The sequence below is a fragment of the Mauremys mutica genome, chromosome 3, assembly GCF_020497125.1.
Source record: "Mauremys mutica isolate MM-2020 ecotype Southern chromosome 3, ASM2049712v1, whole genome shotgun sequence".
In the NCBI taxonomy this organism is placed as follows: domain Eukaryota; kingdom Metazoa; phylum Chordata; order Testudines; family Geoemydidae; genus Mauremys; species Mauremys mutica.
The window spans coordinates 184,624,837-184,642,740 of NC_059074.1; the positions used below are offsets into that span (position 1 = coordinate 184,624,837).

Here is a 17,904-nt window from a genome sequence, read left to right on the forward strand (position 1 = left end):
GAAGAATCCCATGCACTGTTACAGACTAGGGACCGAATGGCTGGGCAGCAGTTCTGCAGAAAAGGACCTAGGGGTTACGGTGGACGAAAAGCTGAATATGAGTCAACAGTGTGCCCTTGTTGCCAAGAAGGCTAATGGCATTTTGGGTTGTATAAGTAGGGGCATTTCCAGCAGATCGAGGGATGTGATCATTCCCCTCTACTCAGCACTGGTGAGGCCTCATTTGGAGTACTGTGTCCAGTTTTGGGCCCCACACTACAAGAAGGATGTGGATAAATTGGAGAGAGTCCAGCGGAGGGCAACAAAAATGATTAGGGGGCTGGAGCACATGACTTATGAGGAGAGGCTGAGGGAACTGGGATTGTTTAGTCTGCAGAAGAGAAGAATGAGGGGGGATTTGATAGCTGCTTTCAACTACCTGAAAGGGGGTTCCAAAGAGGATGGATCTAGACTGTTCTCAGTGGTAGAAGATGACAGAACAAGGAGTAATGGTCTCAAGTTGCAGAGGGGGAGGTTTAGGTTGGACATTAGGAAAAACTTTTTCACTAGTAGGGTGGTGAAGAACTGGAATGGGTTACCTAGGGAGGTGGTGGAATCTCCTTCCTTAGAGGTTTTTAAGGTCAGGCTTGACAAAGCCCTGGCTGGGATGATTTAGTTGGGTTTGGTCCTGCTTTGAGCAGGGGGTTGGACTAGATGACCTCCTGAGGTCCCTTCCAACCCTGAGATTCTATGATTCTATGATTCATGCGCCAGGCACCCTGGCTGCTCCTCTGTGGCTTGTCCACAGAGGCTCAGCATTTGATGCAAGACATTCTCTTTGATGTGCAAGCCCTGTTTGTGGAACAGATGAACAATAAGCTCCATGGCCTAAAGGACTCCCGCATGACTCTTAAAATGCTGGTCCTGTATGTTCCCAGCCCTGCCCACAAGTGGTTTAAGCTGCAGCAGCCTCAGGCCGAGGGGAGCCACCCTCACCAGGAGTCTCCCCATAAGAAATCCAGAGGCTACAAGAGTCGTCCTAGCCAACAGCCTTTACAGGCCTCTCAGTCGAGCTAGACCCACAATAAGTACGTGGGCAAGTGCTCATTTTGAGGGTATGCCCAAGGGCGACCTACTGGTCTGTTCCCAGGATCCTCCCTCCCCTATTTTTTCCAACCACCTTTCTCCTTTCCTCCATGCGTGACCATCTATAACATCGGATTGATGGGTCCTCAGTACGGTGGTGCGGAGTTACACCCTTCAGTTACTTTCTATCTCTGCTTCCCACCTCCCCTCCCCATCCCTCTTCAGGGACCCTTCTCACTAGAGTCTCCTCACACAGGAGATAGAGGGATTACTGCAGCTAGGTGCAGTGAAGGTCATTCCTCCAGAGTACAGGAACAAGGGTTCTATTCCCACTACTTTTTAATCCCAAAGGCCAAGGGTGGTCTACGACCTATCCTGGACCTGTGAGACTTGAACCGCTTCCTAGCAAAGCTGAAGTTCCACATGGTCTCCCTGGCTTCCATCATCCTCTCCCTGGATCTGGGAGACTGGTACACCATCCTCGATCTGAAAGATGCGTACTTTCACATTGCCATCTTCGAGGGACACAGGCGCTTCCTCCAGTTTATGGTAGGTCCCAACCACTATCAGTTTGTGGTCCTCCCATTTGACCTAGAGACAGCACTATGGGTATTTACCAAGTGCATGTTGGTGTTGGCTGCTTACCTCAGACGGGGTATCCTGATCTACCTGTACCTTGACGACTGCCTGGTCAAGGGCAGCTCCAGGTCCCAGGTCCAAAGGCATCTGCTGTTGCCTCGGCCTGTTAGTAAATGACAAAAAATCCACGTTAGTTCTGGTACAGAGTATAGAGTTCATCGGATCAGTGTTCGACTGGACCTGCACCAGGGCATTCCTGCCACTGGAGAGATTCAGGGCACTGACAAACCTCATTGCGGAAGTCTCCTCATTTCCCCTAACCAAAGCCAGAGTTTGCCTGCACCTACTAGGTCACATGGCAGTGAGTTGGTTTTGGATGCCTCAGACCTTGGCTGGGAGGTGCACCTCGGCACCCTCCAGACCCAAGGTATGTGGTCCCCAGAGGAAACAATGCTACATATAAACGTCAAAGAGCTCAGGGCAGTGCACAGTGCATGCATGGTCTTCCAACCTCATCTGTTGGGCAAAGTGGTCAGAGTCCTGATGGACAACACAGCCTCAATGTTCTGCATAAACAGACCAGGGGAAGTGTGATCCTCAGCACTCTGCCAAGAAGCATTCCGTCTTTGGGACATCTGCATTGACCATGGAATCCACCTTGAAATGTGTCACCTTCCGGGTGCCAAGAACATGCTAGCAGATCACCTAAGCAGGGACTTCTCTCACCACGAGTGGGTGCTCCACCCAGGGGTAGCCGACACGATCTTCCAGAGGTGGGGAACTCCCCAAGTGGATTTGTTTGCCACTAGGCAGAACAGGAGGTGCCACAGGTTTTTCTCCAGAAGGGATCTGGGAAAGGGCTCCCTCTACGATGCCTTCCTCCTGCTGTGGGCAGAAAGCCTGATGTACATGTTCCCTCTGATTCCGCTCATCAGCAAAGTCCTAGTGAAAATCAAGAGAGACAAGGCACAGGTTATCATGATTGCCCCAGCATGGCCTCTCCAGCACTGGTTCGGGATGCTATCGAGCCTGTTGGAGATTCCTCATGCCCCCTGCTGAACCAACCAGACCTGCTGTCGCAGGATCATGGTCGACTCTTGCACCCCAACCTCTCGTCCCTCCACCTCATGGCTTGGATGTTGCGTGGCTGAAACCTGAGGAACAGACCTGTTTGGAAGCAATCCAAAAGATCCTCCTTGAGAGCAGGAAGCCCTCAACTAGACAGACTTACCTGGCAAAGTGAACGAGGGTCTCCCACAGGAGGGCCAAATGGGGCATCTCTCCTTTTGCATTCTTCGGTGCAGTCAATCTTAGACTACCTGCTTCATTTGAGGAACCAGGGCCTGGCACACTGCTCTGTCAGGGTGCATCTGGCGGCCATTTCCACCGTTCATCCGCCCATCCAGGGGCAGACGGTGTTCTCCCATGACTTGACGGTCAGGTTCCTCAGAGGTCTCAAAAGACTCTTTCCTCAAGTTCGGTCCCCAGTTCCGCAGTGGGATCTCAACTTGATTCTGTCAAGGTCTTCTGCCCTAAGCCCCATGAGACTAGTGAAGAGAGGTGCCTTCACCCTTTGGACGCAAGAAGGGCTCTGGCTTTCTACCTAGATCGGACAAAGACTTTCCGTAAGTTGACTCCGCTTTTCATCTCTACAGCTGATAGGATGAAGGGCCTCCCGGTGTCCATGCAGAAGATTTCTAACTGGATCACCTCTTGCATTCGGACTTGCTATGAGTTGGCGGGAGTCCCTCCACCGCCGATTGTCAGAGCCCACTTGACCAGAGCGCAGGCATCTTCGGTGGCCTTCCTGGCACATTTTGAGCTGCGATGTGGTCCTCGGTGCACACGTTCACAGCCCACTACACCATCACTCAGCATGCCAGAGATGATGCTGGGTTTGGCAGAGCAGTGTTGCAATCTACACGTCCATGAACTCCTACCCACCTCCGAGGGGTACTGCTTGGAAGTCACCTAAGTTGAATGGACATGAGCAAGCACTCAAAGAAGAAAAGACAGTTACCTTTTCCATAACTGGTGTTCTTTAAGATTTGTTGCTCATGTCCATTCCACAACCCACCCTCCTTCCCCACTGTCAGAGTTTCTGGCAAGAAGGAACTGAGGGTGGGGGGAACCGGCAGTGCCCTATATACCACAGCATGTTCGAGCCACTCCAGGGCGTGCCGGAGCCAGTCCCTTACAGATAGTGCTGAGGGAAAAACTTCTGGCACCAGTGCATGTGGTGAGCACACACACCTAAGTTGAATGGATATGAGCAACACATCCCGAAGAACACTAGTTATGGAAAAGATAACTGTCTTTTCTGGTGTGAGGGGGTCATAAGGCATTGCTGAAGTCTGTCATTTACATATTTTAAGAAGTATAGTACTAGAAAATACTTCAAAATCACAACTTTCTATAAAGAAGATTTACACTTTGTATTTTGAAAGACAGTGTTGTTTAGTATACTAAATGACTGGTTGCATATTTTAGATGATAAAATACTTGTTAGCTGACTGGAGTAGCTTCTGTGCTTTAAATCAAAATGGAGAAATTAGGCAAGGGGTGTGTGTGTATGTGTGTGTATATATATATTATATATATACATTTACTATATATATATAGTAAATGAAACAATGAATTCACACTACGGTGGCTCTTTTGGGTAATGTTGATTGCTAATTTGGCTCCTGAACCTCTGAGGTCTGAATATCACTAGTCTACATTTTAAAAAGAAACTAGTGATTTGGGTGCCTCAATTTTTGGGTACTCAAATTGAGACACCTTAAATTTCAGAGGTTGGCTGCTCAGTGTTTTCTGAAAACCAGGCCTCTGTAAAGTGTCTGAAGATGGAGACCCAAAAACTGAGGCACTCTTGAAAGTTTGGACCATGGTATAAACTCTTCATTTTCAAGCTTTATACAGTATTTCCGTGAGGGCCTGATTGTGCAGTCATTACTTAGACTAAGTTCTCATTGACCTGAACAGGAGTTTGTTCTGAGTAAAAAATGTGGGATCTAGTCCATATTTTTGAAATATGCTTACTTTCTATTATAGACAAAAATAAATATTGCTTGCCAAAATGACAAATGTAATTTTATTATGTAAATTTATTTCTGTGTATATTACCACTTTAGCTGCATTACAAAAGGTGGCACATTGGGTTAATATTGCCTAACCTGACCTGGGTACACCTTTTCCCATAGGTAATGAGTGAAGATGAGTAATGGTCTCTCCTCTTAACTTTTGGGGGACATTAGCTCACATCACACAACTTGCACTTTATTTTCTCCAGTTTGGCACAGTAAATGTTCTCTGTTCAAGAGTTTCTTGGGACTAGAATAGGTGGGTTGTTGCAAGTTATGAATAAGGTCTGCTGGCTGAGCTGTGTGCGGAAGCATGCAAGCACATGTCTGCATTATCTCTCAGTCTAGCTATAGTTATACTTGTCATTCATGTCAAACAGCATTACATTCACCTAAAGATTATGCTATTAATTTAATCAAATACTGAGTGATGGAACTGCATTTAAAAATGTGCAAAAGCAAATTAAATATATGGCAGATTTAACTGGTTTATAATTCAAAATAGCATCTTTAAATATTTTTAACAGATTTTTGATATTTCCTGGGATCCATATCAGCCAAACAGAATGGTTAGCTGTGGAGTGAAACATATAAAGGTAAATTAGTTTTGTTGCATTTATATTTTCATTTGTTAAAGTTTGTAAAGTCATCTGATGTCTTGAACTGCTTGCCATCTTTTCTTTCAGTAGGTGGCTTCCTGCCACCCCCAAAGCCCATGAACACTATGTAGATTTCTAGGTTTGCAGCCAATTCAAGATGATGAGGCAGATTTTCAGAAATATGAAGTGATTGCAGTGCAGGACAGCTTAACAAGCAAAGTATAAACATTTAATGTCTTAATATTTACCATTACTCACTCCCATTTTTGGCTTCTGCCCTCTCTATTCCACCAAACTGCTCATCAAGGTCTTCAGTTATCTCTTCCTAGTTAAGTCTCAATAAGGCATAACTGAAAAGGTCTGAAAGAACTGATGGAGCCCTGCTTCACTCACTGAAGCTAAGAAAATTGCAGAACCATGGATCACTTGATGATTACCTGTTCTGTTCATGCCCTCTGAAGTACCTGACATTGGCCATTGTTGGAAGACAGGATACCGAGCTAGATGGACCATTGGTCTGACACAGTATGGCCGTTCTTATGTTATGTTCTTATGAATGAGATAGGGATCCTAACTGCTCAGTCACAGTCTGGACAGGGACTACAAAGGAGGTATGAGAGGAGTCACTCCATGCTGCTGGACATCCTCTGAAGCTTTGGGAGTCAGATTTCTTAGAGATCCTTGGTTTTCCAGTCCATTTTTTGGCCCAGCTCCCTGCCTTTTCTGTACCTGTGATCTCATGGAACTGGGAAGAGAACCTGAGTACTCCACAGCTCCAGTATTTGTTCCTTCCACACAATTTTGCACAGGAGGTACATGTGGACCTAAATACATATTTGTAAATTGCCTTCCTGCTGCCTTACTTTGTTGTCTAGTATTAAAATTTAAATAAGACCAAAATTTAAGTAAAATTGAAAGCAAAATGAAAATCCCCCCCGAAAGGTTCATATTTTGGATAAAACCTCCTTGGGCTTATGCAAAGCTTGGAGGGAAGTCTCTCACTTGGACAAAGTTTTCTGTTTTCCCACGTCTTTGAGACGCATCTCTACCAGATAGCAATTATTTCCCATGATTAGGGGTGGGAAAAACTTTAAACAGAAGTTTTAGAAAACTTGCTAATCTCTGTAGCTCTGGTGACTGAGTAATTTGAACCCCTAAACTTGCACTATTTTCAAAACTATTGGGTGGTTTTGACAGTAGTTATGCCATTTGCTGTGTTCTGCAAGCTGCTTCTCAAAACCTATCTTTAGTTAGCACCCGTGCTCTGTTAAAATGGTCATGTTAATCATTCAAACAAACAGATATAGATTAAGGCATGCCAGAAAACTATGTGTTAAAATGTTTGAGGTGTTGGATTCCCATCAAAAGATGAACAAACAATAGTCCATACTATTTCTGCATCTTAAGGTTAGAGGGATGGGATCACTGCTTGAACTTAGAGGTAGATAAAATAAATAGCTTCTCCAGCTCTATACTATAGGGTAATTACTCTGCGTTGTAAAGTCAAGATTAATATTTGGGGAGGGAGAAATGGGGAGAGTGTAGTCTTTTCTCTGAGCTTCTCTCTATTCAAGCAACCCAAACTATTTCTGAAGTGTACTGCAGCTGAGCTTTTTACTGAATGGCTAGGCTGGGTATCAAAGCCAGACCTGCAAACTTCCACATTTCTCAAAGCCTGTGTGCAATTTCAGATGAATAAGTACCATTGACTTTTAAATACATTTAAAAGATTGTGAAGAGCTTTGAGGTCTACAGATGAAAACATATTTCAGAGGTAGGTGTTATTCTTATTTTTTTAATTAATTACTTTGCAGGATCAGGTTAATTTAGCTTCCTGAATATGTAGTTAGGTGCCTAAGTTTAGCAAAAGTCTTGGCAAAAGTGACTTGCCACATATAAAGATATCCCTAAGTGGTGCAGCAGGAGGAGCAGAGTCTGAGTTCTCTCTTCTGTAGATACTCAGTCCTGGCAATCTGTGTCCCATAGACAATTGGCCAGAGTGCCCCAGGCTGGAATGGAGTTGAGACTGTTGCTGAGCTTGCTGTAGTCAGGAATCACAGCTGCTACCTCCTGCCTAGTCAGAAATGCTGGCCATCCACTTCAATGGGTGGGGAAGTTGGTGGGGTCAGTGTTGAAAGGGGGACAGTCCCAGTAGCAAGGAAGGGAGACACTCAGCTCCTCCCCCTGGGAGGCACCCATTGGCCAGCTGGGGGAGAGGGGTGCAGATTGGCCAACATTCCCCAGCTCCCAAGATTTAACTGGTTCAGGGACAATGTGGAGCCTCTTCCAGCTCCATTCCACCCTACCTCTCCGAACTAGGAATGGGAACCTGGCCAGACAGAAGCTGCAGGTCTAGCTGATCGCCTTTTTAGGGAGTCAGGAAGGATTTTTTTCTTCCATGGGACAATTGGCAGAAGACCAGAGAGTCTTTTGCCATCCTTGCAGCATCTTCAAGCCACAGTGGATTAAATAGGAATACTCTTACTGCCTGACTGAGGTACTGGAGTGATGGTGTTTATTTGTCACAACTTGCAGGCGGTTTCTAGTGTGGTTAAGAGAATAAAATGAACGACTCCAAGAGGTAAAAGACTGGGATTTTGGTGAAGGGCCTTGGGCTCATGTGATAGAGGCAGACCTTGTGGCCCTCATAGGCTGAGGTCCCCACCCTGCTGCATCCTCTATCCCCCTCATGGGGGAGGGTGCTGGACTCAGAGAGAGCTGAGTCCTGGGGGTAGGCTGAGGAGAGTCACCCTGAGTTATGGATTATATGCTAAGGAGCTCTATAACCTCCTCATTGGAGCCAATTAAATGCCTGGTATAGGAGAATATTGGTGATGGACAAGTAGGGCCCCGCCCTTTTGTTAAAGTTTAATAAAAGTTGCAGCCTGCCGCTTTATTCCATGCATGTTTTTGTCTTCATTTTGCTGCTGTGTCCACATTAATATTCCCTGCTGGGGTGGAGGCTGCACTGGATATGCCACCTCCTGCTGAATTATTTTGCTAAACTGTTGTTAGTGGGGCAGCAGTTATGAGTTCTAATAAGTCTTAAGCTAGGTATAATTTTCTGCCTCCCTTTTTTCCCTCTACAACGAACCAAAAATTATGGTGGGGAGTATAGTGTTCCCCAAGTTTGAAAGCTGTGTGGAAAATGTTCCCCTTCCACACCTGTAATTAGGCCTATGTTAAAAAGATATGGAAATTGGAGGTGGGCCCCAAACCAAAATCCTTGATCCAAACAATTTCAACTCTAAGGAAGTTCATGTCAAGATCTGAATTTTGTTATAAATGCCCAAAGCATGTTCTTAATTTGTCTCAGATTACAATCTAATGGTTATAAATGGCTCATCGTCTTGTCTTTCATGACTTCCTATCAGCACATACTACTGTTGGGCCAAATTCTGAGAGTCTTACCGATCCTTAATCAGGCAAACTGAATGGGAATTTTACATGAATAAGTAATAAGAGAAGATCTCAGGACTTGGTGTTTAGTTTTATTTATTTTTTATTTCTACAGCCCATAGGTATGTATGGAGCTCTGCAAACAAATAAGACAGGTCCCTTGTTTAAGAAGATTCCATTCTATCACATATCATGCATGAAAAGGCGACAAAGTGAGGGTGAGGTTATTAGAAGAATGAGGGTAATAATAATAAAACACCATGAGTTATTTTTCAGTTTCATACATACACACACAAAAAACTGAACTATCACATTGTATATGTGATCTTCAGATCTACTGTGGTAGTTTTCCATTCTTTATAAATTATTTGTAGCATGATGGAACAGTCAGTTAAGAGGCAAGAGTGTCTAGCTCAGTTACTGAACAATACGGAGATATGTCTGTAAGATCTGCAGACTGATGTCAAAACCAAAAATGCTGCAGAGACTTCTCTTCATGTATCATTTACATTTAATAGTTTTGGACGTTGTGTGGAAATGCACTGACAGCAAAAAGAGGAATATTTGGCAAAACAGGAGATCTCCAAACTATCCTTTGCTTAGCATGTGCAAAAGAAGATGTCACGTACTCTGGTGCTTTAAATGGAGACGTCTATGTTTGGAAAGGGCTAAACTTAGTCCGCACAATTCAAGGAGCTCATAGTGTAAGTTGTGTTTTTAATTCTAATTTATGAAAATTAACCTTGTTCACTGAATTGAAGAACTGTAATGGATCTTTGATATTTCAATAGATTATAATCTGTGTCAAATCATAACAGAATGTATAGTGTTCAGTAAGACTTTATGAATTGTTCACTTTATACTCTGATTATGTAGGTATTTAAGTGTTAGCTACAGTATTTTGTTCTACTGACAGAATGCTGCTGTTGTTTGTTTGTTTGTTTGTGTGTAGTTTTGACACTGATTTCACTGAACAGACTTAAATGTAAGGTATCATCTTGACAGATTTTAAAGTGGCTTCAGTTCTGAATAGACTAATTGTATAAACATATATTCTAATGCGCTAGTCTTATTTAAAATAGGATTCCCAATATTCCATACCAAGGTTTTTCATAAAAATGAGATCTGAAGCATAACAAGCATCTTATGTGTTTTTCTCATTAATCAAGGCAATAAGAACATGAGCAAATCTGCTTTACAGTGGAGTTCCTCTTTGGCTTGCTCTCATAACATGGACATTATTTAAAAAACTCTCATTAAATACTAAAAATGTAATTTGAAGCAAACAAAAATCTCAATCTATTCAGTGTAGATGAACATTGGAGCTAAAAAATAGCAGAGGCATATTTTACTACTGTAAATGTTTATTTCATATTCCTAAACATTCAACTTTAGTACCTTAATTAGATTACATATGTTTGTGTTACCTTTTGTAACATGTGGATAGGGATTGTTTCCTTAGAGCAGTGTTATAGATCCCCTGGGTAGCTCTTATAGCATATTTCTTGAACCTTGGTAGAAACAACAATTTCATTATACAGTTGTTGCTGAGCCTCAGTAGTTATGAGCCTAAGAAAAACACAGCTTTGCTGACATTGTATGAAGAATCACAGTAATATTCAAAAATAGAGTTCCATCATGGAATGGGCTACCCAAATACCCCAGGGGAACCTGGTTCAATACAGAAATACTCCTCCCCCCCCCGAGCACACACCCCTAGTTGTCACCTACCACCCATCACTGGAACCCATATTATCAAACACCTACAACCCATATTTGATGGGGACCCCACCCAGAAATAAATCTTTCCTGAACCCACTCTTCTGGCCTTCAAATAACCTCCCAGCCTTTCCAACCTCCTCATCATACACAAGCTCCCCACAGACCAGGACATAACAACTCAAAGGGGCACCAGACCCTGCCAGAACAACAGATGCAAAACTTGCAGATATATCTTCCACTACTACAATGATAAAAAAAAAATCCCACAACACACCTTTCAAGATTCATGGGCTCTACACATGCCTATCACAACATGTAGTGTACCTCATTTAGTGCACTAAATACTCCAATAACAACTATGTGGGTGAACTTGCACAGAAAAATGATAAAAGACAAAAACATCATTTCACCCGTGGGTGAACACTTTTCACAAAGCAATCGCTTTATATTTGACCTATCAGTCCTCATCCTCAAAGGAAACCTGCATAACACTTTCAAAAGATGAGTCTGGAAGCTTAAATTCATAACTTTGCTAGCAGGGGCGGCTCTAGGATTTCCGCCGCCCCAAGCAGGGCGGCACGCCGCGGGGGGCGCTCTGCCAGTTGCCGGTCCCGCGGCTCCAGTGGACCTCTCGCAGATGTGCCTGCGGAGGGTCCACTGGTCCCGCGGCTCCGGTGGACCTCTCGCAGATGTGCCTGCGGAGGGTCCACTGGTCCCGCGGCTCCGGTGGACCTCCCGCAGGCATGCTTGCGGATGCTCCACCGGAGCCGCGGGACCAGCGGCCCCTCCGCAGGCACGTCTGCGGGAAGTCCACCGGCGCCGCGGGACCAGCAGACCATCCGCAGGCATGCCTGCGGGAGGTCCGCCGGAGCCACCTGCCGCCCTCCCGCGGGACGCCGCCCCAAGCGCGCGCTTGGCGCACTGGGGTCTGGAGCCGGCCCTGTTTGCTAGACACTAAAAATCATGTACTAAATAGAGACACTGGATTTATGGCTTATTACAATAATCTATAACCTACTAATGGCCACTTCATCTTGAATGATCCCTTGAAATATGTGTTAACTATTTATGCTAAACAACCTGTTCCATCTTGTACTTAGTTGTGACACTCTGATTTAAGTTTCCCAAACCTCATGAAGACCTCTATGTAAGTTTGAAAGCTTGTCTGTCTCACCAACAGAAGTTGGTCCAATAAAAGATATTACACTAGAGACAAGGTGGGTGATACATTAGTAAGCATTCTAACAAGTACTGTAAAAATATTTCACTGTAGAACAACATGGTAATCCATAAATTTTGCCTTTTTTAAAAGTGAAAAAACAATTCAAACTACAGTAGATACTTTTTGTGCCAACAAAAAATGAAATTCACACTCTTTCAGTTTATATCAGATTCCAAATGATGTCTGAACTGAATTCATGAAACATTGTCTGAGCCATCTCTTCACCTGTAAGAATATTTGTGTCAATTGTTTGCTTGTTTTTGTTTATTCTGGGTGACAATTTATTGTCAGTGTCCCATCGTTTACTTAATACTCTTTTGAAACAACATTCATTAAATTTAATTTATAGTCACATATGTACGCTATGTGTATGACATTTATACAAAAGTTCCATTATAATTCACAATCAATGGATTGGTAAGAGGGCACTTGAAATAAACTGTCACCTGTGTGTTTGGTTTGTTTTCTGAGTGGAGAGCATCTTGTCTTTTAAACAGTATCATCTAACAGTTCTTAACAGTTTGGCCTTTAACAAGAGCATACTCAAACACACTTGGATTTGTTTTTATGTTTAAATTGTTATCAACTTTCAAAACTATTATACTATTGATTAACAGGCTGGAATTTTTAGTATGTATGCTTGTGAAGAAGGTTTTGCCACTGGTGGGAGAGATGGTTGTATTCGGTTATGGGACACCGATTTCAAGCCAATAACTAAAATTGATCTCAGGGAGACTGAACAAGGATACAAAGGTAATACGATTATTTGTCAGTGGATTTTGATATATTTGGATAATGGATGTTACATTTTAATACAATATAAAGTTTTAATGCCTGTGCATAATGCCTTATGAATTTTACCAGACTGGATATATACAGATTTTTAAACAATTATTTTGTTTGACAATGTTTTTTAATATCTTTGAGCAGTTCTCATATTCCATAGTAAAAATAGAAGGGTGTTTTGTCATCTTTTTTCCATGCTGTGAAAGTTCAGAACATGATCTACAAAGGTACACTCATCACAAAAGTGTGAGAATGAGGTTACTCATGCTTTCTGAGCACAAGAGGGGGGAAGAGAGGGGAAACCAGTCATTATGACTCTTAATATTCAATATTTTTCTGTGAGTGCTTGTTCATTTCCATTCCATGTTAGGTATGTGCCCACCCTGCGTACCGTTACCGGAGATTTTTCCCTTAGTGGTATCTGTTGGGCCAGCTCTAGTGCCTGCTGGAGCTGTGCACTCGTGTGCTGGTATAAGGGGCACTACTGGCTATGCACCCTCTCAGTTCCTTCTTACCACCCATGAATGTTGCTGGAATGACCCTTTTTGCTTCAGCAAGATTTTCTTCCCAGTGTTTTTTGGACTCTAACACTTCATTCTTAGTTATCATAGTTTAGTGTATATAGTTTTTGAAATTAGAATTAATGTACATAATTAGCTCCTGTCATTGAGGGACTCCTTTGCACCATGGGCCAGGCATGCCTCAGTCCCCAGGCTTCAAACCTTGTGCATCCTGTGGCAAACCTATGCTTGTGAGTGACCCACACTCCAGCTGCTTGAAGTGCTTGGGGGAAACTCATCTGAAGGACAACTGCCAGATCTGTCGGGACTTCAAATCCCACACTAAAAAGGACAGACATTAGGCTGAAGGCTATCCTCATGGAAGCTGCCCTCAGACCAGAGCAGAGCCACTACAATTTGTTGCTGAGCACTTTGGTGTGAGTGCGGAGTGCTCCTCTGGCACCAAGCGGGTCACTGGCCAATGCAGTGGTCTTACTGGAACCCCTGGGGTTTTCCCCCGGCACCGGGTCCTCCCTCTCATTGCTCCTACTCAGTGGTTTCCAAGAGACAGGCATTCACTCCTTCTCAGTCAGCACTGGACCTGACCCCAGTACCGATGTTCAGGAGCTGGCTCCAGTGGATGTCATTGGGGCTGAGGAAGAAGAGGGAGCCCATCCTCTGGTGCAAGCCTCCTGCTTACCCTCTCCAGATGAGGCTGTCGTGGGACCAGGTGTCCTCTTCCACAGAATGATTTCAGGGCCCATTGGAACCTTTTGAAGTGGATTGCTGCAAATATGGGTCTGGAAATTGAGGATCTTAAAGAGACATCACACAGCCTTAGTAATATCCTAGCTGCAGCAGCTCCAGCCAAGGTGGCCTTACCCATCAATGAGGCTGTGATGGGGCTGGTCAAGGCCCTGTGGCAAACTCCTCCTTCTTTGCTCCTCACCTCAGTTTGGACAGAGAAGAAGTATTATGTGCCAGCGAGTGGGTGTGAATACTTGTACTTGCCCCCCCGCCCCCCCCCCAGTGTCCCTGGTTGTGTCTGCAGTAAACGAGAGGGACAGGCAGGGCCAGTTGAGCGCTACCCCTAAACAAAAAGAGGTGAAGAAACTGGACCTTTTCGGAAGAAAGGTTTATTTGACAGGTAGCCTTCAACTACGTATCTCTAACCAGCAAGCTTTGCTAGCGAGATAGGATTATAATCTGTGGGACTCCCTGGCTAAATTTAAAGACTCCCTGCCCCAAGATTCAAGGCAGGAGTTCACTGCCCTCTTGGAAAAGGGAAAGAATATGGCCAGGACCTCTCTCCAGGCAGCTCTGGATGCAGCTGACTTGGCAGCTGGAATAATGGCCTCTATTGTCACCATGAGGCATTCTTGGCTCCAGTCCTTGTGGCTTCCTCATGAGATCCACCAGTCCATCCAGGACCTCTCCTTCAAGGGCTCCTCTCTATTTTCAGAGCAGACAGTCATGAGATTTCACAGCCTGGTGGACTGAAGGGCCACCCTATGATTCTTAGGCCTTTATGCTCCGTCAGTTTCCAGGAAGCACTTTGGGCCCCAGCAACCTCCTTGTTTCTAGGTGTCTCCAAGACAAGAGCCCACAGAAGAAAAGGGAGAGGTTATAATCGGCACCAACCACTCCTGTCTATCTCAACCTCCCTGTCGGGATCTCAGAGGTACTCTGGGGGGTTCAAGCAGGCCTTTTAAAAGTATGCCAGAGGGCGCTATATCGTCACCCCTTCAGATCCATCTCCCCTTTTATTTTTGGACTATCTGTCTCACTTCAGCCCAGCATAGTCATACATTGGACTGTAGGGCTCTAAGTACAGTGACAATTGGCTATACCCTTCAGTTTTTATCCCCTCCCTCCCACAACCCCCTTCCCATGCCTTTTCAGGGACCCTTCTCATGAGCAACTCCTTGTCCAGGAGGTGCAATACTTCCTACAAATGGGGGCTGTGGAGGCGGTTCCACAAGACTTGAGAGGAAAGGGGTTTTATGCCCGATATTTCCTAATCCCAAAGGCCAAAGGTGGCCTCCAGCCCATTCTGGACCGGCATGGCCTCAACAGATACCTCCCTGGATCCCAGAGACTGGTATGCTGCCCTTGACTTAAAGGATGGATACTTTCACATTTCTATCTTCTGTGGCCACAGAAGATTTCTCAAGTTTGTTGTGGGTCAGCACCACTACTAATTCACCGCTCTTCCCCTCGGCCTATCGGTGGCCCCCTGGGTTATCATGAAGTTTATGGTGGTACTAGCAGCCTTCCTCAGACGGTGAGGCATCTACCCATACCTTGATGATGGCTGATCAAAGGTCGGTCACAGGCTCAAGTTCAGAACAGCATTAGCACAGTCCAAGCCACCTTCCAAGTGCTAGGCCTGCTGATAAACGAATGGAAATCAACTCTTAGCCTGGCTCAGGGAATAGAATTTATTGGGGCAGTGCTCAACTCGACCCAAGACAGGGCCTTCCTGCCAGAGGCCTGATTCCAGACCATGTTGGACCTGATATCCAATGTCATGGTCCACCCAATTATGACAGCTCAGGTTTGCCGCAAGCTACTGGGACACATGGTGGCATGTACTAACATGGTTCAACATGCAAGACTGCACTTCTGGCCCCTCCAGATGTGGTTAACATCAGTATATTCCTTGAGCAGACAACATTTAGATTCTGTGGTTTCTCCCCTAGTCTTCACCTCCCTGGAATGGTGGAAAGACCCAAGATCGGTAATGATGGGGGTGCCCTTTGTTATCCCTCAACCATCAGTAGCTTTAATCTTGGATGCATTAGAACTGGGGTGGGGAGCCCACCTCAACAATTTCAGGACTTGGGGCCTCAGGGCCCAAGAAGAAGTCCCTGAACATAAATGTCAGGGAGCTCAGGGCAGTACGCTTAGCTTGCCAAGTGTTACTTCCCTAGCTCTCAGGTCAGGTGGTGCAAGTCCTGACAGAGAATACTGTGACCATGTTCTATATCAACAAGCAGGGAGGGGGCCCTATCTTTGGCCCTGTGTCAGGAGGCCATCCATCTATGGAACTTCTGCACAAAGCACTCCATTCATCTTGAGGTGTCACATCTCCTGGGAGCCTGAAATGTAATGGTGGATCACTTCAGCAGATCCTTTTCCTCTCACCATGAGTGGTCCCTTCACCAAGAGGTTGCCAGGTTCATATTACAAAGGTGGGGGCTTCCCCAAGTGGACCTGTTTGCTACCACAGGAAATGCCATCAGTTTTGCTCACTGCATGGGCACAGCTCAGGCTCCTTCTCCAACTCTCTTTTTCCCATGGTCAGATCTCCTATTCTACACCTTTCCCCAATTCCTCTGACTCACAAGTTCTTCCTAAAAGTTAAACAGGACAAGGTGAAAGTTATTCTTATAGCCCTGGCATAGCCATGCCAACACTGGTCTGGTATGCCCCTAGATCTGTCAGTAGCATCTCAAGTCTTGCTCCTACTACATCCAGACCTAATTTCACAAAACCACGGTTGGTTGCTTCACCCAAACCTCATCTTGTTGCACCTAATTTAATGGATACTCCACAGCTGAACCCAGAGGAACAGGCTTGCTTGGAGCAGGTCCAGCAGGTCTTGCTAGGTAGCAGAAAGCTATCCACCAGGGCTACCTACCTAAATAAATGGAGATATACCTATCTCATAGAACTGGAAGGGACCTTGAAAGGTCATCAAGTCCAGTCCTCTACCTTTACTAGCAGGACCAAGTACTGATTTTGCCCTAGGTGGCCCCTTTAAGGATTGAACTCACAACCCTGAGTTTAGCAGGCCAATGCTCAAACCACTGAGCCATCCTTCCCCCCAGCCAAGTAGAAATGCTTCTTGACATGGGCATCTTAATGAGCTCCCTCTCTGTCTCAATCTTCCCTTCAGTCTATCTTGGACTACTTGCTCCACTTAAAGCAGTAGAGCCTGGCCCTTGTGTCTATCAGTGTGCACTTAGCAGTTATCTCAGCCTTCCACCCCCAGTGAACAGCAGGTCAGTGTTCTCCCATGAGATGAGGGTACAGTTTCTCAAGGGGCTGGAGAGGCTCTATCCTCAGGTCTGCAAGCCTGTCCTCCCATGGGACTTAAACCTGGTTCTGTTGAGACTCATGAGTCCCCCCTTCAAGTCACTAGCATCGTGTCCCCTGCTTGCTTCTCTCTTGGAAGATTGCCTTCCTGGTGGCGATCATCTCAGCCAGAAGGGTCTCTGAAATCAAGGCCCTTACATCAGAACTGCCTTACATGGTGTTCTTCCAGAACAAGGTACAACTATGCCCCCACCCAGCCTGCCTGCCAAAGGTGGTGTCACAATTCCATAACAATCAGGCCATTTTCCTGCCAGTATTCTTCCCGAAGCCTCACAAGAACTCTGAGGAATGGCAGCTTCACTCATTGAACATTAGGCATGCCCATGCCTTTTATATTGAGAAGACTAAACCCTTCTGCAAATCCATGCAACTCTTTGTAGCAATAGTGCAAAAGATAAGAGGGCTACATGTGTCAGCCCAGAGGGTCTCATCCTGGATAACTGCCTGTATTCGGGCTTGCTATGAGCAGGCAAATGCCCCACCTCTGGCCATCTTAACTGCTCACTCCACAAGAGCCCAGGCTTCGTCAGCAGTGTTCCTCACACAGGTCCAGGATATCTACAGGGCCTGCAACCTGGTCATCTGTACATACCTTCACATCTCACTATGCCATTAACCAACAGGTCCGGGATGATGTCAGTTTCAGAAGAGTGGTGTTGCTGTCAACATGTCCATGAACTCCAAGCCCACCTCATGGGGCGTACTGCTTGTGAGTCACCTAACATAGAATGGACATGAGCAGGCACTTGATGAAGAAAAAACAGTTACTAACCTTTCCATAGCTGTTGTTCTTTGAGATATGTTGCTCATGTCCATTCCACAACCCACCCTCCTACCCCTCTGTCAGA

At 45.2% G+C, this 17,904-nt stretch overlaps 1 protein-coding gene across 1 annotated transcript in view; it reads left to right on the top strand.

The window, feature by feature from the left end:
• EML6 (EMAP like 6) overlaps positions 1-17,904 on the top strand; it is a 403,172-nt gene that overhangs the window by 136,374 nt on the left and 248,894 nt on the right. The window contains exons 4-6 of the mRNA XM_045011334.1: positions 5,255-5,323; positions 9,244-9,429; positions 12,287-12,422. Of these exons, the coding sequence (XP_044867269.1) occupies positions 5,255-5,323; positions 9,244-9,429; positions 12,287-12,422 (391 nt within the window). The remainder of the gene's footprint in view (positions 1-5,254; positions 5,324-9,243; positions 9,430-12,286; positions 12,423-17,904) is intronic.